Source organism: Cylas formicarius, unplaced genomic scaffold (genome assembly GCF_029955315.1).
Source record: "Cylas formicarius isolate icCylForm1 unplaced genomic scaffold, icCylForm1.1 PGA_scaffold_2__14_contigs__length_35257938, whole genome shotgun sequence".
Classification (NCBI taxonomy): domain Eukaryota; kingdom Metazoa; phylum Arthropoda; class Insecta; order Coleoptera; family Brentidae; genus Cylas; species Cylas formicarius.
The window spans coordinates 29,810,233-29,833,765 of record NW_026844319.1 but is presented as its reverse complement, the minus strand read 5'-3'; the positions used below and the strand labels follow the sequence as shown (position 1 = coordinate 29,833,765).

The following is a 23,533-nucleotide window of genomic DNA, read 5'->3' as shown; positions in this document are numbered from 1 at the left end:
CCGGTAATTACTTTCGAACATACATAAAAAAAACGATATCTACGATTTAAGTTTGCGCGTGAATTAACAGAGGTCACCCGACGGCATATTCTAAATGCCACAGTGTACTGACCAAAAAATAAAAGCAATAATATACAATTTTTTAATCTGTTTACGTTAAATTTGAAAATATTGGAAATCGCTTTAAGTTTCGTAGTCTTCGAAATAAGAACCATTTAATTCTATAAAACATGCCGATTTAATGACAACGAAGTAAATGGCAAGTGGCGTAGCCAAATGCCCCGGGGGAGGAGTAAGTTCAAAATGGCTGCCAAAACCTAACAGAATGAGTGAATTTAAATGACAAGTGATAAAATGAACGTTTAACTAATAATCGAAGGTGATTTTTTTCTTATCTGCTTTGTTTACATGTTGTGTGCCTCCTCCACGCGAGATTTTTAAATAGGTTCGTGCAATTTCGATATCTGTGAATTTTAAATATAGGTTAAACGTCGTCATTTGCCATAATATTAATATCGCTGCTGTTGCCTTTAATTTTTCAATGGTACGAGCCCCTGTGGTCCCGGCATGGCTCAAATTCTTTTTCCGATATCAAGATATCAAATGCAATAAAAAAACGGATTGTTATTTATTCCCTATTTTTTCATTCGAACCCGAATACACTTTATTTGTGGTAATGTTGATTTTTTGTGCTTTACTAGAATATCTCATTGTAACGCTGGTATGAATACCAAGTTTCTCTCGCACGACTTGCCCATTGTTTATTCTTTATGCACTACGCCTTTGAAGAAAAGTTGGCACATTTCAATAATTGATTTGAGTGACTAATGCATTAATTTCATATTAAGTTCCCCACGAGCGTTCTATCTAGTATTATGTTCAATACGAAGATTTGGCAATCACGGATTTGCCCTAAATTTTGTTGATAATAAACGACACGGATGATGCGGTATTGTGGATCCATAAACAAGGTCCCATTGCCATGGAAGTGATTTAATACTAGTTACAAAATACTCAGACCCAATGTAGTGTCTATAAGATTGTTGTCATGCTTGAAATGCTTGTAGAGTCGCATTTTGATCTCGCCGCGGGCATGGTACTATTATTAGAAACTTTCTATTATACAGGGCAGTCAGGATATCATTTTTTTTTTGTTTCAGATTTTATAATGTTATTGTTAATACTGGATCATCATTGTTGTAAAGTTAGCCTGAAACACTGAAAATGGGTGACTCGGACGGTGTGGACGCTGCTGCGGGGGCGGCAGCGGAGCGCCGCCTTCGACAGCTGGAGGCGTTGTATCTCAGTGGTCCGATCGCCTCGGCGGGCCAAGCCATCAGTCTGGAAACCCTTATCGATATCATGCTTGTACTATACGACGAATGCAGCAATTCGAGCTTGCGCAAAGAGAAAACTGTGTCTGACTTTCTGGAATATGGTAAGGCCCAAACAAACATTTAATTGGGGGCGGTTCCCTCCTTGGTCACCCGTGATGATAGAACCCATATGATGTCTCTGAAATCTGCGCAGTTGTCCTCTGTAATCTTGGTAGCAAGTGTTGCAAATCTTTCTACTGTAAACCCAGAGGTAAACTATCGAATTTGGTCGCGGAGGCTCGCAGTCCGCGAAGCTTTAAGGACGTGTTCGAGGTCACCGCGACCCGACAATACACCTGAGTAAATCACCCCGTGTCCTTCAGAGTCGTGGGTGAAACAAGTGCGCAGATTTTTTGATAATGACTATTCTTTAGTAATCTGAGGTGACGAATTTTAATTTAAATTGAAGATTTCGTCGTCATTGATGACGTCACTGCTTAGCTTAGTTAGAGAGTGGTTTTGTTATTGGGGAGAGGTATAATACGACCAAAAATATAGTGCATTTATTACTTTGACGATTTCAGTATTTTGCAGTATCTTAATCGTAGACTTTGTAAAACCCATCCCACCAGATGTTTATTCTGCACTAAGTAGGTCTTGTATGAGATGGGCCTTAACGAATATTTGTAGAAATTTGAAACGTTTTAAGTTTGATTAAGCATTGATACTGTGGGACATTTTCGAATATGTAGCAACGTTTATTTTAACATCACGTGATATGTATCGTTCTGAAGAGTTTAATCTAAATTGCAATATGTTTATATATATTACGGAGGTATTTGACTGTGATCCTTCCAGAAGTACGTATTTATGTACTTGATTCTCGAGCTTTGACCTTGCGAGGCTGTTTTCACTGGGTAGTTCCTAATGACAATTTAGAGGTCGAACTACCTCAGCCAATAAAAAAATGGATCCATTTGTCTTGGGATGCTAAACAAATTGTTTTGAATGTTTACAATTTTATCAGAAATTCAGAAGGAAAAGCATTTCTTCAAATGAAGAAGAAATTAAAGAATTTCTGTACGAAAATGATTTATATTTTGAAGAGATCTGCACGAAAAAACAGCTTGTGGAATTATTAAAAATAAAACATTTTAATAAAGACTAAACAAAATGGACATGAAATCTTGAGATTACCCTCGTATTTGGCTCGATTGAGATGATTTGGTCTGAGTTGAAATAACACCGCACCAAAATTTAGTGCTAGTAGCATAAACGTGAGAGATAGCTAAAATAGCAGTACCAAGCTAGTTTAACTGTGGAAAACGAGTCATAAAAGAAGAAAATATTTAGTGAGAACGATTAGTGGACTAGGTGACGACAGTAGCGATAGTCATGATTTTTTAAGCGACTGATATTTTATTATTATATTTAATATTTTGTATATTAATAATGATATAATGTAGAAATACAATGAACGTAATAAATTGTTACTTTGTACTAATTTTTTTTTGTGTACATTGAAAACATACTTATATCCCGCTTGTTAGTCCAGGTAGATAAATTCCTAGGACGGTCCTGGAATGGTTACGGGTAAGGGTCTGCTCGGCAGGGTCGGTTCTAAAAGCACTATATTTCTGGTCGAAGTATAATAAATTATCTATGTTATGTGAATATTAATGAAGAACGAAGAAAACGTCGTTTTTTAATTTCACTTTAACCGACAAAGTGAAAATATTTGATTACAGTTAAGTGCGTGGCCTGTACGGCGAAGTCTCTTCGTCTCACCCGTGATGATTTCGAGATAATAAAGGTGATCGGCAGGGGAGCGTTTGGCGAAGTTTGCGTGGTGAAAATGCGGGGATCCGAAAAAGTGTTCGCGATGAAAATCTTAAACAAGTGGGAAATGTTAAAACGAGCGGAAACGGCTTGCTTTAAAGAGGAGAGGGATGTGCTTGTCTTCGGAGATCGACGCTGGATAACGCACTTGCATTACGCGTTTCAGGTATTTACCTCGCAATGGTTTAATAATATATGGTTCGGCTGATTTTAATCCAGTGATTTAAATCACTCGATTTTTTAAATTTAAAGTCGTGATTTAAATCAAACTCCTATTTTTTTAAGTCTTCTTTTATTGAGATCAGCACAAAACGTACAACGTGAAAATATTACCACTCATAAAAAGTAAAATACACCTATTTAAATAATTAAACGAAAAACATAATAATGCACAGTTTATGCTTCTGCATTTTCGTTGTATAGTTTGAACATAAATACTAATTTTTAGCCTTTTTCTATCCCCATCCTGTTCTTTATATCTGAGTGTACCGTGCATTCAATTTATCTTGATAACATTTTAATTGGCTGCAACTTTTTTGTTTTTGGAGATATCAAGGTTGGCAGGCTTTTTTTTGCAAGTGACGTATAAAACAAAACACTATCAATTTTTTGACTACGTCATATTTTTTTTAAATTGAACACCCTGTATATTATATATGTGTTGAACAGAATATCTCATTCCGGTTGATGTAATACACTTTATATTTTAGTCCACTTGTTTTTGACAATTCGGCAGAAATAGGAAATTTATAACGAAAGTATAATCGCAGCTCGTCGTCAGTATATTTATTAGTCTTTATCCAGAGCGCCGAGCTCCTTCAAAACATATATTTCTAAGCCTGGCAAATAAATTTGCAGAAAACGTATAATGTTTTAAATGAAGAAAATAAGGAAAACATATTAGGATTCTATGAAGCACATCCAGTTTCCTCTATTACTAAAGTATATGAAGAGACAGGTATTTATCGGGGATTAATCCACTCAGTTTTGAAAGAATATAAATATAATGAATGCATTTAAATTTCGTAAAATTCAAAAACTAAGTGCAGAACAATGTCAAAGGAACATGCAGTTTTGTTTGGATTTTTTAAACATAATGGGAATAATAATTTTTTGAAAAACATTTTATAGGCTGATGAAAGTTCATTCACTACAAGAAAGAGTTGTAATAGACAAAATATGCGATATTGGTCTTTAAATAAGCTTAGCCAAATACACGACATAAAAATCCAGGGCGACCAATTAATTAATGTATGGTGTGGTGTTATAGACGCGCATATTTTAGGTCCGATATTTATTTTTACTTATTTATATAGCATAGTCTCTCTCCCAATTGCATTTTTTTCATCGGAACTTTGAATTTCAGGACGAATCGAATCTCTATTTGGTAATGGATTATTACTGCGGAGGTGATTTGTTGACATTGTTGAGCAAATTCGAAGATCGTCTTCCGGAAGATATGGCTAGGTTTTACATAGCCGAAATGGTCCTAGCCGTGGATTCCATTCACAAACTTCGATACGTACACAGGTTGGGCCAGTTTTTGTATTGCCCATTGTAGCATCCTGCAAAACGTTTGTTGCAGAGACATCAAACCCGATAATGTTTTGTTGGACGCGAATGGTCACATAAGGCTGGCTGATTTTGGCAGTTGTTTGAGGTTAAACGATGACGGTATGGTGCAATCGAATGTGGCTGTGGGTACCCCCGATTATATATCCCCGGAAATACTCAGGGTGAGTCTTAACCTAACGCCGACTCTACATTTTCATCGTTTCTTCGCAATTCTAGGCAATGGAAGATGGTCAGGGGAGATACGGACCCGAATGCGATTGGTGGTCCTTAGGTTTGTAGCTCAGGGTTTTTTAAGTAATTTTAAGGTCGCAGACCGTCATTTTACTTATTATCAAACAGCTCAAGTGCTGGGTTATTTACTATATTTTGACACCCACCGTGTGGGTTAATTTTAAAAGATAGAAAACAAGTGTAAATAAAAAAAGTTTGCGGATGCAATGCAAATGTAAAATTTGATAAAGACCCGGTGTTGTCATGTCAAAATATATAATTTCGTGAAAATCTGAACTTTTAGTTCTTATTTATTTTGATAAATGGATTTTCATCAAGTAAAACCCACCTCAGTTCCATTTTTTTTTGTAGTCAGTTCATGATGAAGATATTTTCTGTTGGGATTATGGGTTTCAAATTTCGGGAATTTGAAAAGTAATGAATTTTTTACAAAAAGCAACTTTGCCTGTTTTACAATTTAACCAATACATTGCGTCCGGTCGCTTCATATAGCAATATATTTTGCTTTTTAAAGTTCCAAAACATTTCTAAAATATGTTTTCTTTCTGTTTCGTTTAAATTGGACTTAAGCCACTTTAAAAATAAATATACGAAGGATCCTTGAATGGTCAACGATATTTAAATGTCCTTGCAACAGAAATAGCGCACTTGTTAGAAAATGTGCCTTTAGGAATTGTTTAAATTTAATTTGGCATAATGTCCAACCGGTTACCGATTATCTAAATAATGAATTTGGATTTTTTTGTGGCAATACTTAAAAAATAAATTTTATTATAATAGGCCTGAAAGTGGACAGGTGATAAGAGAAAAACTTATATTTTATGATTTTATCACGTCGTGTATTAATAGGAAATTGAAAGGAAATATTGTCCGATGTATAGAAAACAATGGAGGTTATGTGGAAAATGTTTACCAGTAATTACTGATATTTCGATTGTTTAAATTATATAATTTTATTATAGAGTAGAACATTCTTCATATGGTTTCTATCGAGGCAGACTTTTTAAACAATATGACTCTTGTCCAGAAAACGAATGATAATTATTTTTAAATTGAAATATCTCAAAAACGGCTAAATAAAATGTCAATGAACTTATATGTTTTTGAAATCAAGAAAAAAAGATCTATGATTTAAGTTAATAATATATAGGGTATCCCATTTAAAAAAATGATGTTCCTGTCATTTTGACAGCTTCCGATCTTCGTTTGTTTTTTCTGACATTTGCATAGGACAATAGAGCAAAAATCTTCAAATTTTTTTTATTTATACTTTTTTTATCTTTCAAAGTTAAAGATAACCCCGTACATGGTAGTTGCTTTCGTTAGTATTTGTATTAAGTAAAGGGATTTTTTGTTGGTTGATTTCTCTACTTAAAAACCACTAATAAGCTTTTAATTTTTCAAAGAAACTTTCACAACAAAATCCAACAGTTTAATAAATAAACAGAACGAAGAGTAGTTCGAGTGTACTGCTCGTTTATCTACACAGTCACGTTTAAATATAATTAGTAAAATATTTTAACAGCAGCACACAGAACAAATTTCGGATTTAATGAGAAAATAGCTGAATGTGACGCAAATCATAAAAAATAGGCAAACTTCTCTCGGTGTAAGCGATTTTTCAAACTTAACTGCCGCATCGAACCAGCCTTTTGTAAACATGGGCGTCAGGGAGTTCAAATGTATCTCTAGTGGCTTACTCACCGATTGGCGGGATTTTGTTTGAACTTATTTGTTTCGTACTCAGGCGTGTGCATGTACGAGATGTTATTCGGGGAAACACCGTTCTATGCGGAAAGTCTGGTCGAAACTTACGGCAAAATTATGAACCACAAGAATTGCTTCGATTTCACGATGGACGTCGACGTGTCCGACTCCGCGAAGGATTTGATAAAGAGGCTCATTTGCGGTCAAGAATTTCGATTGGGACAAAACGGCGTGGAAGATTTCAAGGTTAGTTGCGGATAATTGAAGGGATGCGTTATTAGACTTTGCAAAAGCTTTTGATACGGCCAACCTACTAATAACCTTCTAATAGTAATTCTAAAATCCCTAGGCTTACCTAGCTCATCATTGGATCTTGTTCACAGTTTTTGGTCAGGAAGAACCCAAAGTTTCAAAGATTATGATCATATTTTGCTTTGAACTATATATTGGCCATGGATATGAGCAACGAAGACATGGTTAGTATTGTTAATCGGTCAAATAACCATTCTCTCGCAATATATTCCAAAAAAGCTAATACAATGATCTTTGGAACAAAGGAAAGTAAAAAAAAATACTCATAAAAATTGATAACGAAAGTATGTCCCGTCCCACAAGTTAGAAACCTTGGATTGACACTTGCCAGCTCTTTGAGATTTAATCCACACTTAAACAATATAAATAAGGTACTATTTAAGTCAAAAAATTAATCTTTAATATTGTTAAGATTATTTGTGGTATCAGGCGGAGACAACATATTTCTCATAAACTATGCAGCGTGTATGGTATAAAATCGTATTATACAAAAAGTCAATTTATCTGTATTGCCCTCGTAATAACCGCCAATTAAGATATCTTAGTAGCTTCAGGTTCAGGTTCTTAGACTCAAACAGACCGTTCCGTGGTCACAGTTCACAGAACAGTGGACAGTAAAAGTCTCATAATTACTATGATTTTTTATTTATATATTCTATTAGTTATTTAAGACAGTCGTGTCAGAAGTAAAATCTGGTGCGATCACATTGGAAGTGGTAAAGCTGTTTGTCATTTGGTGAGTTGTTGCCTTGAAATCTTATATTTATCAGCGTCGTGGAAAGAGGTATATTGGTTGTACCAATTCCCAAGATTACAAGAAACTTATTACCGATTTTGTCCAAAATTCTGGAGAAAGTGGTATACAAACAGATAACTGTGAATGAGTTACTTCCAATTCAGGAAAGGGCATAGCACTGTAACTTCCCTATCGCACTCGTGTGACGAAATATTGAGAGCAAGTGACAAGTCTACGGACCACAGCTTTGGTTCTACTGGATGTCGCAAAGGCTTTCGATACTGTTAGTCATAAATGTCTTTTTATTGGATTTGATGAAAGAACGTTAAATTTTCTGCAGGTCTCGTCATCTCGAGATATGTTATTGAGAGTGCCGCTAGGCTCAGTATTATTATTGTATACCTTATTATTTTTGATTTATGTGGCGGATCTGGCCGGTGTGGTTGTACAGTGCTCAGCTCCGTTTTTTGTTGATGATACATAACTGTATCGTAGTTTGAGTGTCACAATTGCGAATATGCAACGAATATCACTGGTGGCTAAGTCTGGAGAGTAGCGAGTTCACTTTTTTTTTAATTTGACAACAATTGGCGGATGCGCCAGTGCGTTATCGTGACGAAACAAATTTTTTTTCATCGCCAAATCAGGTGCACCTCGTACTTCAAACATTACAATAACTCGTAGTATTTGCCAATGATAGCCCTTTTTGTGTCCGAATAAACAGTAGCCACGACCTTGTTTGCCGATAAAATTGTTTTAGCCTTCTTTGGGGTTGGTTCGCTTTTGCAACTCACTGTTTTGATGGTTCCTTATTTCTCATCAACAGTTATGAATCGAAGCAATAAAATTGTTTGTTCGAATCGAGCGTTAGCGAACGCGGCACTCAGCTTTTCATTGCTCAAATGGTTGCGCAAAATATTTCTCACACTTTCAGCTGACATTCTACAGGTGTCAGCTTTAGTTTTGTGAATTATTTTTGAAGTTGTGACCTCAACGAATCATCATGAGTTAGTCTCGTCAGAGGCGCTCACACGACCCCATGGTTTCCATGCCATAAAGTAATGTCGACCATACATAACACTGCACCATTCTATAACGGATCATAAACGAAAGAGACTGATTTTGAACTTAGTAAATGCTTGTCTTACTTGTTGGATTCGGCATTTTATATCTTGATTGTGGATTCGTTGTTAATATATATACTTGATTTCTTTGCTAGCTGCCCACTGATGAGCATATGTTTAGTTTTCGAGATGTTTATATTCAAGGATCCACTTTGACATCGGCATAGCGCAGGTCATTAATTATATAACCAAATTTGTATTTGCTTCGACGATTGACCGAAAATGTCTTTCCTGGTGTGTTAAGGCCTGCATATTTCGCACTTCATACCTCCTATATGCGACTTTAATATAGGACCATGCTGCTGGCGGGCACCGTTTGTTCAGATTACAACGAAAAGCAATTCGCATGCGACTTGGTTATCGGGGTGACTGTAAAAATGCCTTTCAAGACTTGGAAATTTTTATATCGCCGTCATTTATCTTAGAAAATCTATTATTTATAAAGAAAAATCCGCATCACCAGAGGTCGAGGGAAATGTGGTTGTTACCTATTGCCGCTTAGAGAGGTGTCAGACTGCGCTTCCCGCAACATTAATAAAGTATTCGTATTTAGTGGTCTTTGTTTTCTCATATATTTCGTTGAATTCTGCTGCCCTATTTAATTGTTTATTATTATTATTTAAATATTTATTCTAATTACAGAACCACCAGTGGTTCGAGGGTGTCGACTGGGAGGGTATAAGGGACAGCAACGCGCCGTACATCCCCGAAGTGTCCAGTCCGACGGACACGTCCAACTTCGACGTCGACGACGCGGACATCAGATTATCGGACGCTCTGCCGCCCACTGCCAACAATGCCTTTACGGGCTTGCATTTACCGTTTATCGGGTTCACCTTTACGCAGGGAAGGTATTGCGATGCGAGCGAAACCCGGCCGGACAACGGTGTCACCGTTTCGCTATTTTTTTTTTTAATTTCAGCTACCTTTGCGACCTGAGTAACCTTCGTTCGTCGATATCGGTGACGAGCGACACCGAAAAGCGGAACCAGCGGAACGATATCATGTCTTTGGCGCTGAACGCGTCTCAGCAGCCGCCCGAGAAAGAGATCGACCGCTTGAGATCGCCGCCGGATGGCACCCGCAAGCTCCAAGACGAAATCAATATGTTGACGAAGAGGAACTGCGAGTTGGAAATGCAACTGAGGAACATGGAGACGGGCGGCCACTCGAAAGATCTCCACATCGATTCTCTCGACGGCACCGAGACCGGTAGGTCGTCCATTTTGTATTTTCATACACACGTGCGTGTTTCGAGAGTTGGGTTATGGTATATATCATATATCAAAAGGACGACTTTTTTTTTTCAAAGAAAAGGCTGCTGTAATACTACTTACAAAACCGACGCCAGAGCAATCCAGATCTCAACATTGCAATTAGTTCACACTACACAAATTTTTCCTCAAGTTTTGCACCCTCTAAGCTACCACTCAGCCATTTAAAGTGCCATCTGTCTATCGAAATTTTAAGTATCATCGCACAACACCATTTTTTTTTAAATTCTTCTATACTTCATGAGATTATCTCCGTATTTAATACTAATCAATTTAAACCAATTTGCCACCTTTTATTCACTTGCCCGATATACGAGGATAATGCTCTCCATATCGTGAAGTTTTCATATAACAATACCTAATTAATCAATATATTTAAGACCCGTGCTTTTCTAAGAAACGAGTAAAAATAAAACTATAATTAGTATTAGTTTACTATTTAGTTTAGTTAGTTTATATTAGTTTATATATGAAACGCCTCCATTCGGTCTTTAATGGGGAAAGATTAGATTATCAGCTGAACGGAGTTTCGTTGCCACTGTTGGTAATTGATGGACCAAGATAGTTAAAATTGTTTATCACTTTGTAGCCTGCAAATTTCTAATGACTGTGAAGAATGTTCAATTTATCTGCTCATAATTTCTGTTACTGCTGGCACCAGACATAATAGGCGTATATGTCGCAGGGAAAATCAAGGAGCTGGAACGTTTGGTGAAAACGCTGAAGCAAGAGAAAGAGGAGGCAAACAAGGACAAGCAGGATCTGCAGGACAAGTTGAAATTTCAGGATAAGGAGTTGAAGGACGCGCTGGCGCAGAAAAAATTGGCCATGGCCGAGTACACGGAGGTCAGCGACAAGTTGGCGGAGCTGCGGGCCCAGAAGCAGAAAATCTCGCGGCAGGTAGTTTAGATTGAACGTGTTTTGGTTCGTCTTTTAAGTCGTGGGGGCAGGTTAGGGACAAGGAGGAAGAGTTGGAGATGGTGATGCAGAAGGTGGACTCGTTGCGGAACGACATCAGACGGGCGGAGAAGTTGCGTCGGGAGTTGGAGTCTAGGGTGGAGGAGGCGCAGGCGGAGGCCAGTAAAGAGAGGAAGCTCCGCGAAAGGTCCGAGGAGTATTGTCGACAAATGCAGGCGGAATCGGACAGGTTACGGGTGAGAAACGAGCACCAGAGTCCCAGGGACCAGCAGGACTCTTTGAGGCTCAAGGCCGAACTGGAAAAATTAGAGGTTCGTGCGGGAATCAGTAGTGCGAATATCAATTTTTCCGAATACTATTTACCATTTACTGTTGTCTTCTTCGGAGCTTAATTGATAATGTGTCAGTGTCGGTTAAGCGCTGAAGCCAGAAGATTTGTAAATAGTAGTTCAAATGTCAATTTTTCAAAGAAACTCAGGGACTACTGTAATACTAATTGTAGTTCAAATGTCCCGAAGTAATTTAAGTAACCGAAACATTTACCTCGTCAGGTTCAGTATAATGAGGGTTTGGCACAGCAACAAGCTAGATACAATATGGAGCTGGCCTCTCTGAGGGAACAACTCCAAGAGGCGGAATCTCATAGGGACCTTTTGGAAAGAGAGGTATTCTCGACCTTTTCTCATAGTTCTTTTGCATTTTTTTTGTTTTTCTTTTTGTTTTTTTTTTCGACAACCCAGGTACAGACACTAAAAGAAAAGTGGGAAAAGTCAAAATTGGAGGTGATCGCGGATACCGAGCAGACTTTTGCGGAATTAAACCGTCGTCACGAACGAGACAAACAAATCCTAGCCGATGAAAATAAAAAGCTTAACGAAACTGTAGATTTTGTGAGTTTTTTTTTTATTCTTTGGTTTTGTTGTTTTGTTCCTTTTTCAATTTGGCGCTAGCGGGTGGTAGGTCAAATCGCCCATTCTAGTATAAGGAGCGTGTTAATGTGTCAACTAATTAAGAGAGAAATAAACGGATATATTTTTATTAGTTAAATTTCTTTGTAAGTTGCCGGAAAAGAAGATTGCATTGTCATAAGGGGAGCCCCGAAAAACGTGTTATTTTATTTTATTTTTTTTATTTAAATTGCGGAATATAAAAAATATTGGCAAAAATCGCAAAGAGTTTTATCAATTGAGAACGTGGATGGAGTTATGTTATTTTAAATAAAGCGAGCAGTTTCCTTTATAATTAAACCGGTTCTTCAGAAATCTTATAATTTTACACCTATACCATGGATCTATTTGAATTGAATAAATATTAATTATTATTAATTATACAGTTAATAACTCAACAATACATGTTGCATTCAGACAGTGGCAATTTGCGCAATATACAATTCGTAAATTAGCATTTTTTTTCAATATTTCCCAAAGGAAAAATTGTGTCTTTTGATCTGTAAACATATGTCTAAAAATGGTTAACACCTACAGAAGTTTTCGGATAGTATTTTTTAGGATTTTGAAGCCATGACATATATTTTTTTTAAAACCGCAGCCTCAACAGTACCTGAAACTTTTTTTGCAATCTACCTCAAATTGGTTTATCATAGCCGATGAATCTGCCAAAGAAACAGAGGTAGCTTCCAATTTAGTGAGTGCTATAGGTACAAATGAATCATTTGTTTTTATAAATATTACATTTTCTTTCACTGTTGGTTTAGAAAAAAGAGTTAGACAATTGAAAATGCAGTAAGTTCTGTATTATTAGAAGTGGTAACTCAAATAATTTTAAGATTTTACGATCATACAAAAAAAAGGTCAATAAATCGTGTTTTTCATACGTCAAAGTTAATGAGACAGAATTGCCATTATAGTGGGATAAGATTTAAAAGTCAAATTGTACTTTGCTCACAAGTTTTATAAGCACCTGCTCCTGTATATCAGGCCTTGTTTGAAATAATTGAGCGATAACAGTTATTCTCATTTGTTTTGGGATGAACTTTCTAGGGGTCTTTTATTTTTTTTATTTCGCGGAACAATTTTGAGACAAATTGAAATCGCTGAGAGTGGAAATCCCTTTTTGCCAGTTGACGGAATCGATGACTCGACTGCAAACGGAGCGCGCGAATCTTGAATCCGAATACGATACACTGAGGAGCAAACAGGACGCGTTGGGTCAATGGGAGTCCCAGCTTTCGGAAATTATCCAATGGGTGAGCGATGAAAAGGACGCCCGAGCATACTTGCAAGCGTTGGCTACCAAAATGACCGAAGAACTGGAGTATCTCAAGCACGCGGGTAAGTGGACCTCGGGGTGGGGTGGGGGATGTTCTCCGTTTATCGCCGTGGGCAGTGCGCAGTCACTATCTGTCCACGCTGCGCGTGGAGATAGAACCATAGGTATGCGCAGCTTGATCCGGACCTGAGCAGACCAAAGGTCCTGCGGTCTAGTGCGTCGCACACATAAACGAAGGCCATTTTTGTTGGCAGCTGTCGAAGTTTCAAATTTAGATTTCCAACTAAAGGAGGCCGCCTAAGTCATTCATAGTTTGGACTGTTGTGGCTTTTAGAACAAAAGATGTTCAGATTTTCACATTTTTTTATGATTTATGACAGTTGTTTCGGCAAAACCGTGCCTTTATCAAATACAAAATATGACAATATTCCGATACTTATATATATATACGAGGGCTACCTTTTATATGTGGTATATGGTGGCATACGGTTATGTATGGAGTTAATATGGAAACAAGCAAAAACATTATCTACATATCTTACCACCAGAGAAATCCTTTACTGAGATGATGTTTATGTACGATATTCTATTTTTATTTATTTGATTTTTATACATATTTATAATAGGCATAATTATTTTGAATTTAATGGTCAATTTTATGTGGGGAAACCCACTTAGGCCACTATTTGCAGAAATTTTCATGGACAGTTTAGAAAATTTCATACATAAACGTCCTCTGAGTAAAAGATTTCTCTGGTGGTATAGATTTAAATTATCAATAAAAACTGTGAAAATCTGAACATTTTTTGTTCTAATTTAATTGTAATACTTTTATAAATATATTGCAAATGTCAATGCAAATATGAATCACCCATAATTGCCAAAATATTGAGAATCCTGGCGAAAGTCAATTGTGCCTTGTTAAGGACTTTTTTTTTCAAACAGACATTGCCTCTCGACTCCTGCATTTTCTATGTATGGCAGGAGATGGTTTTCTCCTATGATGGCTAACTCCTCCGCTACCTTTTATGATTGGAACCATTGACTAAACCCTAGTGAATTGTTCTCGCCTCACTTTTGGTTAGTTTTGGTTATCTCTCTCATTTGAAAACTTTTATGGCTTACTATCGCACGTTTAATGCACTTTCGAACCACCTTAAAACTACTTATTAACTCTACTAGATGTGCGATTCCCAGGTTTCTCTTATTTTATTATTTGAAACGCGTCTCTGTTTGAAAATGGCAGATGTTTGCACCGGTAATATAATAAAAATTTTGGAATAGTACATAAAATAGTAACCAATTAGTATATTGATATTTTCTAGACATAGCTGAGTGACCATTTTTAATACTCAGACATTTTTTTTTAAGAGTTTGCTTAGGTCCGTGACCTTTCAACGAAAAGACCTCGTTTTACTCGACTTTCTCCTACACATTTAACCAATACGTATACCATATAACATTACTATTAACATACGTTAGTATTTAAGTAAATATAATGCATTTTCCTAATCGACGTCAATTCAAAACATAACCTACAAATAATAATGGTAATTGTTTGGATTAACGTTGACAGTTACCAACAAAAATGGCTGATGCTATATCGTCACTAATATAGCGCATTTTACTGGCAGAGTCTGTCCAGTTATGGTTATGTTCTCTTTAAAAAAAGTCAAAAATATTTGCACCTAATTTTGGGATAACTAAGTGAAGGTGTAAATAATTATAGTCAGTTCTATGTTTACTTTATACGGATACGAAATAATTTTAAACAAAAAAAATATGCAATTTTACAGCTTTTAATTCGTATCAATCAACATCTAGGATCGATTTAAGTCATTTTAAAATTGTGTTGGGTTTTAGGTGTCTCGAACGCGGTGGGCGGGCCCGACAAAAACTGGAGAAACCGGCGGTCCCAGAAACTGGACAAAATGGAGCTGCTTAATTTGCAGAGCTCCCTGCAGAGCGAGATTCAAGCCAAACAAGCGATCAGCGAAGACCTGAGTAAGACCAGGGAAGCGCTTCTGGCCGCCCAAAAGTAAGTGACTCGTCTTCGAGCGATTTCGTGGAAAGCGGACAGAATCATCTAAAGCGGTCGATTCGTTTTAACAGGGAACTTCGCGAATACAGACAACGAAACGAAGCCTTAGTTATAGATTTAAAACGAAAAGAAAAACAAATGAAAGACCTCCAGAACAGGCTGGATTCGGAAGGATGTAAGTACAGTTTTTTTAATTTCAGTTTTCGTATTTTACGACTTTCTTTTTAAATTTATTTACACATGAACACTAAACATTACAAATTTGAGACTAAATTGTGACACTGATGCTGAGGTTCGTATGTGATGCAAAATAATTGAAACATGGGTTGATTTCGAAGGGTTTAGGCGCGACCACGAAAAGTAGGTCAAACAACCCAGTTAATAATCAGGACGATTAATAGGGAATGGGGCGAAACGGTAGTAGTTCAAATGACCCGTTATCGATTGATAACGTTAGCTTTAAAATTTTAGAGGACTTTGGGTTTACTTAAAGTGATTTCAGATGGTTTAGTTTGTGTTGTGTTTCGTCTAAACACGTTTCCTTTTTTTTGCGATATTTTCTTTGTAGACACACTCTGATTTCTTCGTATTCTGTTTTTAACTTTTTTTTTTAGCGATGTGATCTTTTCAATCTATAAACTTTAATAATATAATTAAATTCTGTTTCAACCTTTCCGCTCGCTAGACCCGTTATCGATCAATTCGGACGTATCAGTATCAGTGTATATTAGCACTCTGAGGCAGACTCTAGTAATTGATTTTTGTATATATTATACAGTTGGTTCGTGGTTGAAGCAACTGCCACTGGTTATTGGAGTGACATCATGCTTCTGGGGCATTATGTTGATCTACATGAGGCTATATGACTGAAAATAGCGTATAGGGAAAATAAAAAATACCGATTACTTTTTTGTTTTTCCGTGCGATAACCAGGAAGGAGTCTTAGGAAATATTTTGATTTTTATATTGCGTCGTCGAATATAGGAGAAAAGCGAATCAATAATTTTTTTCTTTCGATAATTGCGGATTTGCTTATTTGCTTAAACATACCGCACATACAAGACACACGTTAGTTTTTATTTGTTTTCGATTTTTTTCCGTTCTGTTGATTTTCGTCTGTTAAGTTTGATTGAAACTATAATAAACAATTTGAAATATCCACCACGTTTTGTTTCTCTCCTCGTAAAACTCGAAATTTGGTAAAATTTCATGCAGCCACGGTAGGATTGTCCGCATTCATCCAACGTCACGCTCCCAAGGGTTAGTTTTTTTGCTCACTTTTTTTAATGTAGCTTCCGCCTGACCAATAGTAACTGTACTTTTTCGCTACTTTGAGTTTGGCGCTTTTTGGTTGAGCATCATCCCCTTTTGTTAATCAATTAAAAAGCTTGGAGTGCTAATATATTGTATTTGTTACTTGTCAGTACGTTTTTTTTTGGCAGCTAATTCCGTATTGTCAGTTTTATTCTATTCTAATTAATAAATTAATAATTAATAAATAAATTAACATAAAATAGTGGAAGACGATATTTTATTGAGCGATTTGGGGGTAACATCAAGCGGGTGGACTCGGTGTACAGCATTGTGTTCTTACGTCAGAACCTCAGAAGTATCCAGCTCACTTGTAAACAAAAATTTTCAAAAAAAGTCATTAAATATAGCAAAAAATAAATAAATAAATAAATAATAAGAAAAAATATACAAAAATGATATTTTTTATGAGTTTATATTATTCTGTTCGTTTGACATCGAAGATTTTTGGTCATCTGAATAAACAGTCCAAACTCTATATAGCGAAATTGAAGGGACTTGTTTTTTTTTGTTATAAAGAGTTATACGCACTTGAAAAATAACAATAATGTGTTCTGTAATATTTAATTATTTTATATATTTTAACATCGACTTAGGAACATTTTATATAAATATTTAAGAACTACATTTAATGTTTCAAATAATCGGTCATTTTCTTTTGAATTTTGTTGGTATTTTCACCATTTCTTCGAGGGGGTCATTCCCCATGGTACATAAAAAATTGCTCTAGCAGCTTAACTGAATATAGGGTGTGTTGAATTGTTGGCGGTGGTCCTAGATCAACTTCCTCATCTTCTTCTTCCTCTTGGTGCTCTTCCTCACCCTTTCTTGCTTGTTTTAATATGGCTCCCTCTGTCACCATAAAATCTTGCAACTCCTCACTTGTAAACGTAATTGTTGTTTGAAACTGCTTTATCCACTCGCTTAGTGGCTGATTATCTTCCAAGTCCTGTTCGAATTCTGTTTCGGTAATAAGTCCTGCATGATGATAGGAATGTTGAATTGTTTCTGCGGTCACCCCTTTCCAAGCTTTAATAATAAACTTGACTGCATCTCGTATATTAATATAAAATTTGTCTAGATTTGGAATATGGGGATGTGCAGGGCAGTTATCTAAGAGAAGTAATATTTTCCTCCCCTTTAATTCTGCATCGCATTTCCGTATCTCCTCTTCAAAAATTTGTGATATCATTCATGCAGACTTGTTTGCCTTGTAAGTGACAGGCAAATGCTTGATGTTCTTAAAACATTGTGGGTTACTTGATTTTCCAATTACGACTAGCTTTCTTTTTTCTCTCCCACTCATATTGGCAGCTACTAACACTGTTATACGTTCTTTAGAGAGTTTTCCCCCACACACTTTTCGCCTAGAAATTGAAGGGTTTTATCTGGTGTCATTTTGTACAAAATACCAGTTTCGTCAGTATTAAAAATGTCGTCAGTAGGGAACTTTTCTGCTAGTTTTGGCCACGTCTTCTCTAGGCAATCGTTAGTGACGTTTCTGTCAACATCACGGGCTTCGCCACTTATCTGTCCATAATTTATACCATGTCTCTGTTTGAACTTCCCCAACCATCCTTCCGAAGCCTTGAAATCGATAATGCCAAGCTGTTCAGCAAACTTTTCTGCTTTTAGTTTTACGATAGGTCCAGAGAGTGGTACATTTTTAAGACGTTGCTGTTGGAACGGATCCAAATCTTCAAATTTTGGCCTTCTTAATTTTTTACTAGAACTGCCTGCCGCTTTAGCCTGAATGATTTTTTTCTTTGCACTTGCAAATCGTGGATACAGTCGACAACAAATTTTGTTCGTAATACAGAGTTTTACGTTATACAGAGTTTCCCCATTGGGATATTTCACTGTATTTTGTTAAAATGTTTCTGATAAAATTGATAATTCCTGGAAATTGAATCAATTGATAAAACTTTTCCGTTCATCATTAATAATAAAGTTGTCTTAATGCCTATACAGGGTTTAAAATAAGGAAGTGGTTATTTATCCACGAAATTACAAACTTTCTCTATAAATATTTTAAAAGTACAACTGAATTGAAGTTTTTTAGTATTTTTTACGGGTTTCGGTTTTTACACAGTGAATAAAGCAAACAAACCGGTCCACTCGCTTTTCCATACTAAAGAACGAGCCCTAACGACTGACTCCGTTTTCTCAATTGACAGTAAATTGTGTCCGAGATTTGTGTTAATCTACGTATCCTGTAGTGTTGCGTCATTTTCGAAATGCATCCGTAATACATTCACCTCATTCACTCAAAAAAAAAAAAAAATCGGGAGTCGACGAAAACCACAAGTGTTTCTGCGTTGCTCGTAGTTCTCGAACGGCCGTCATCCCAGATGTCCTACCTCGAACAGTTCCTGAAGGAGACCAACTCCAATTCCGGGCAGAACATGTACGACAACGTGCCGTCTCAGTCTCTGCTCTACCAGAGCGGATCGATGGAGTCGGAGGACGGCGACATCGAAGACAACAGAGCGCCCAGCATAGTCAGCTCGAAGAGCAACCTTTCGGAACTTAGCGTGGTAAGGAGCGTTTAGTCCTCCCTCCGCGCTTAGAAACCACGCCCATACAGCGGGTCCTGCCACCATTTTCTTTCTAAACAGCCTGAAGAGATTTAACTTATTCACGATGAGGGCCTGTATAACTCTAGTAACTTGAATTTAGTATATTTTTTTTCTAGAAACTATTCATCTGACCCAAAAAATAAACATGTTGTTTGGAATACAATTTAATAAGCTTTAGTATGAGTTTAAATTTGTCAAGAGTGCTGATCTCTTATATGCGTAACTGTGATTAAGGAAATGAAACTTGTTATAGACTTCGATTGATCGTCTTTGCAACTGGAATTTGTACATTATTCGATTTTAACCATTTGGTTAGCGTTTAATTGATGCTGGACATGACACGCGCAGCAGTTCGAAGAGTATGCCCACGGTATGGGGAGACTAGCCGCATTGGAACAGGCAGAAGCCGAATTACAACGGCTTTATTGTGTAAACAATAATAAGAAATCGTCACCTTAATGAGATTCAAGTGCAAAACAGCTCTATGAAGTTCGAAGAGTAGCTATTACTTAGTCGACAGTGAGAAGAAAACAACCCAAAAACAGCTGCAATTGGTCCAAAACTTACTGCAGCTAATCGACAAGATCGCCTACGCTTTGCACGGATTCTGTTCTCAGATGAGACCAGAATATGGCTTTTTTGTAGTGACTGATGAAAAAAAGTGTACCGAAGACGAGGAGAGCAATTTGCTGAATGCTGCAATGAAGACCTATGGAGATGGTTGGACGCACAAACGGACCATGTTCATCCTGATCAAAGAGTAGGACGTTTAACAGGTGCTAGGTACATCGATGATATTTTATTAGATCACGTGGTACCATATGTCGACTACATTGTAGAAGAATTAATTTTTATGCATGACAATGCTAGCCGCACGCCGCAAAAATCGTGTAAGATAACATTACAGAAGTCGGTTTTCGATTTGTGGAGTGGCCAGCGTGTATTCCCGACCTCAATTCGATAGAACATTTATGGGACCAGCTAAAACGAAGAATTCGTACTTCAACCTCGATCCCAGAGCTTATTGTTGCAGTAGAGGAAGAGTGACTTAACATTCCACAAGAAACAATAGTGAACTTGATTAGATCTCTACCTAATCCAGTCATACCCATTATTAAAAAATAAGTGTTGAGTTGCTAATTGTCAATAACCCTATTTGTTTTTAGTAATAAACAAAAAACTATTAAACTTTAAACTATTAAATATTAAATTGTCTCTCAAACAGCATTTTTTTTCTTAAAAAAAAAAAAAAAGAAATTGAAGTCAAAAGTTGACAATATGACCATGCGCCTTAGTACAGAAGCTTTCTCTCGCAGCACGAGTCCCAGTCGCCAATGAAACACAAGGCCCACCAGTTCTTGGTGCGCACTTTCTCTAGTCCAACGAAATGTAGTCACTGCACCTCCCTCATGGTGGGCCTCATGCGTCAGGGTATGGTGTGCGAGATATGTGGGTTCACTTGTCACACCGCTTGCTGCCCGCACGTGCCACCGGTGTGTCCCGTGCCGCCCGACCAAAGTAAGTCATCCCATCGCCCATCTAACCAAGGCCACTCACGTGTCGATGTTTAGTTTTTTTTTCTGATTGAATGCAATCTTATAATCTTCACAATAACATAAAAGTTCCAACAAGAAACCAGAATGGTTGTTTTTTATTTAATATTTACAAAGTACTGCAATAATACAATAGCGGAAGTATTACCAAATACAGTTTCGGTGATATTGATAAAAAATCTGACGTTTTTTACGTCCTTTGATACTTTAACAAACATTTTCCTTTACAAACCCGTTCTCAATGTCCCAACAAGAAATCATGGGTCTCCGCGTCAGTAAAGAGTTCTAGCAAACATAAAAAAAAAGCACGCTAAATTTTTAGTACTAGAGCTCGACGAAACCCTTTTTGACTGGAAAGTGCATGACAAATTTCTACCACATCTATTCTAGATTACTCTATGGTATTCCCTTTTGGGAAAATTCAAGTCATGCGACATTTGTTTTCAAATCCCAAAAAAAAAGTCCTAAGGTGTATATCACGACTATCACGACTAGCTTTCTTTTTTCTCTTCCACTCATATTGGCTGCTACTAACATTGTTATACGTTCTTTAGTAAGTTTTCCACCCACACACTTTTCGCTTCGAAATTTAAGTGTTTTATCTGGCGTCATTTTGTAAAAAATACCGATTTCGTCAGCATTAAAAATATCGCCAGCAGGGTAGTTTTCTACTAGTTTTGGCCACGTCTTCTCCAGGCAATCGTTGGTGACGTTTCTGTCGACATTACCGGCTTCGCCACTTATCTGTCCATAATTTATACCATGTCAAACTTTTCTGCTTTTAGTTTTGCGATAGGTCCAGAGAGTGGTACATATTTAAGACGTTGCTGTTGGAACCACTGCAATAATCTTCAAATTTTGGCTTTCTTAGCATTTTACTGCCTGCCACTTCAGCCTGAATGATTTTTTCTTTGCACTTCTAAATCGTGGATACAGTCTACTATTTACTATTATTATTATTATTGTTATTATTATTAGCGAAACGACCTCTAGGCATCGATCCTACCAGGGGCATCGGTACCGCCTACGAGGGTTACGTGAAAGTTCCGAAACTGGGCGGAGTCAAAAAGGGTAAGCTGAGGGTTACCTCCTACGAGTTTGCTCATTCGTTGAACTATGTGCAGGATGGGTGCGTCAGTTCGTGGTGGTATGCGACTTCAAGTTGTTCCTGTATGACATATCAGCCGACCGCAATGCCTTACCCAGCGTTCACGTAGCTCAGGTGTTAGATATGCGCGATCCGCAGTTCAGCGTCAGCAGCGTCAAGGATTCCGACGTCATCCACGCGAACAAGAAAGACATTCCCTGCATATTCAAGATATCGACGTCGCTGATGGAACCGCCGGGACCACGTAACTCCACCCTGATGTTGGCCGACAGCGAAGCGGAGAAGAACAAATGGGTGGTGGCGCTGGCGGAACTCCATCGGATCATGAAACGGAACAATTTACCGAACACCGTGGTGCTTTTGGCGCGCGAGCTCATCGACAACTCGCTCGCCTTGCTCAAGAACACGCTCAGCGCGGTGATCATCGATCCCGACAGGATCGTGCTGGGCACCGAAGAGGGACTCTATTGCATCGATCTCGACAGAACTGAGATAGCCAGGATCGGCGACGGAAAGAAGATGTTCCAGATCGAGTATATCAGCGAGGAACATTTACTGGTGAGTGGGTGCTCATTCTGACTAACCGTATCACGTTGGAGCTTAAAAATATTTCCTCTGTTCTCTGTAACGAATATTGAGAGTACCGTGCGTTCAATTTATCTTGATATTTTCATCAGCTGTAACTTTTTTGTTTTTAGAGATTTCAAGATAAACATAAGGCAGAATGTAGAGTTAGTAGCCAAGTTCTTTTCCAAGTGACGTATAAAACAAAACACCGTCATTTTTTTGACATATAAACCTACATCATATAATTTTTAATGGAGCACCGTGTATATATGTGTTTAATAGAATATCCTATCCAGATTACAATGATGTAACGCCCATTAGCTTTTGGGAAATCCGAAAAAATGGGAAATTTTTATATAATTCCAAAGAGTGCCCTGACGGACAAATAAAAATTTGTTTGTGTTTGACATATTAGCGCACAAACGTTGATGGTTGAATTATTGTCAAAGTCATTATTGTTAAAATGATTTTTCGCGAAGTTAGCATCCGTGCAAGGAGTGATATGCTTCAAGTATACTTTTTGAATAATAAAAGTGCAACCGCAAGACTTGAAAAGAAATTTGCAGAAAACGGTAACGTATTAAATACTAAAAAGGTATGCCGGAATTATAATGTTTTAAATGAAGAAATTAAGGCACAAATATGAGGATTCTATGAAGCACATCCAGTTTCCTCTATTACTAGAGTTTAAGAAGAGACAGGTATTTCTCGGTGATCAATCCACTCAGTTTTGAAAGAATACAAATACAATTCATTTAAATTTCGTAAAATTCAAAAACTAAGTGAAGAACAATGTCAAAGGAGTATGCACTTTTGTTTGGATTTTTTAAATAGATATAATGAGAATAATAATTTTTTGAAAAACATTTTCTGGACTGATGAAAGTTCGTTCATTACAAGAAATTGTTGTAGTAGAAAAATACGCGTTAGTGGTCTTTCATTAATCGTATGTGTATGTAGTGTCATAGATGGGTCCGATATTTGCAACTCTTAGAGCATCAAATAGAACAATATATAGAAGATTTGCCATTAAATATATCAGCGTTGATTATATGGCAGTAATGTTTTGTAACTTAAAAATTTTCTTAATATGGAATATGAGCGATGTTTTTA

The 23,533-nt window shown here is 37.1% G+C and overlaps 1 protein-coding gene across 6 annotated transcripts in view; it reads left to right on the top strand.

Annotated features, from left to right (window-relative positions):
• The first annotated feature begins 116 nt into the window (after nucleotides 1–116).
• LOC132698394 (serine/threonine-protein kinase Genghis Khan) overlaps nucleotides 117–23,533 on the top strand; it is a 43,371-nt gene continuing 19,954 nt past the window's right edge. Inside the window, exons 1-21 of one of the 6 annotated variants that reach the window (XM_060664425.1) lie at nucleotides 117–292; nucleotides 1,161–1,438; nucleotides 3,065–3,321; nucleotides 4,522–4,685; nucleotides 4,741–4,891; nucleotides 4,947–5,001; nucleotides 6,709–6,914; nucleotides 9,483–9,691; nucleotides 9,763–10,052; nucleotides 10,800–11,014; nucleotides 11,065–11,343; nucleotides 11,584–11,697; nucleotides 11,773–11,922; nucleotides 13,113–13,323; nucleotides 15,125–15,299; nucleotides 15,374–15,477; nucleotides 16,518–16,562; nucleotides 18,942–19,150; nucleotides 20,509–20,710; nucleotides 21,724–21,816; nucleotides 21,870–22,411. In XM_060664425.1, the coding sequence (XP_060520408.1) occupies nucleotides 1,225–1,438; nucleotides 3,065–3,321; nucleotides 4,522–4,685; nucleotides 4,741–4,891; nucleotides 4,947–5,001; nucleotides 6,709–6,914; nucleotides 9,483–9,691; nucleotides 9,763–10,052; nucleotides 10,800–11,014; nucleotides 11,065–11,343; nucleotides 11,584–11,697; nucleotides 11,773–11,922; nucleotides 13,113–13,323; nucleotides 15,125–15,299; nucleotides 15,374–15,477; nucleotides 16,518–16,562; nucleotides 18,942–19,150; nucleotides 20,509–20,710; nucleotides 21,724–21,816; nucleotides 21,870–22,411 (3,885 nt within the window). In that variant the 5' untranslated portion in view covers nucleotides 117–292; nucleotides 1,161–1,224. Of the gene's footprint in view, nucleotides 446–1,000; nucleotides 1,097–1,160; nucleotides 1,439–3,064; nucleotides 3,322–4,521; nucleotides 4,686–4,740; nucleotides 4,892–4,946; nucleotides 5,002–6,708; nucleotides 6,915–9,482; nucleotides 9,692–9,762; nucleotides 10,053–10,799; nucleotides 11,015–11,064; nucleotides 11,344–11,583; nucleotides 11,698–11,772; nucleotides 11,923–13,112; nucleotides 13,324–15,124; nucleotides 15,300–15,373; nucleotides 15,478–16,517; nucleotides 16,563–18,941; nucleotides 19,151–20,508; nucleotides 20,711–21,723; nucleotides 21,817–21,869; nucleotides 22,412–23,533 lie in introns of those variants that run through there. The other 5 variants (XM_060664421.1, XM_060664422.1, XM_060664426.1 and 2 more) reach the window with 5 other exon arrangements.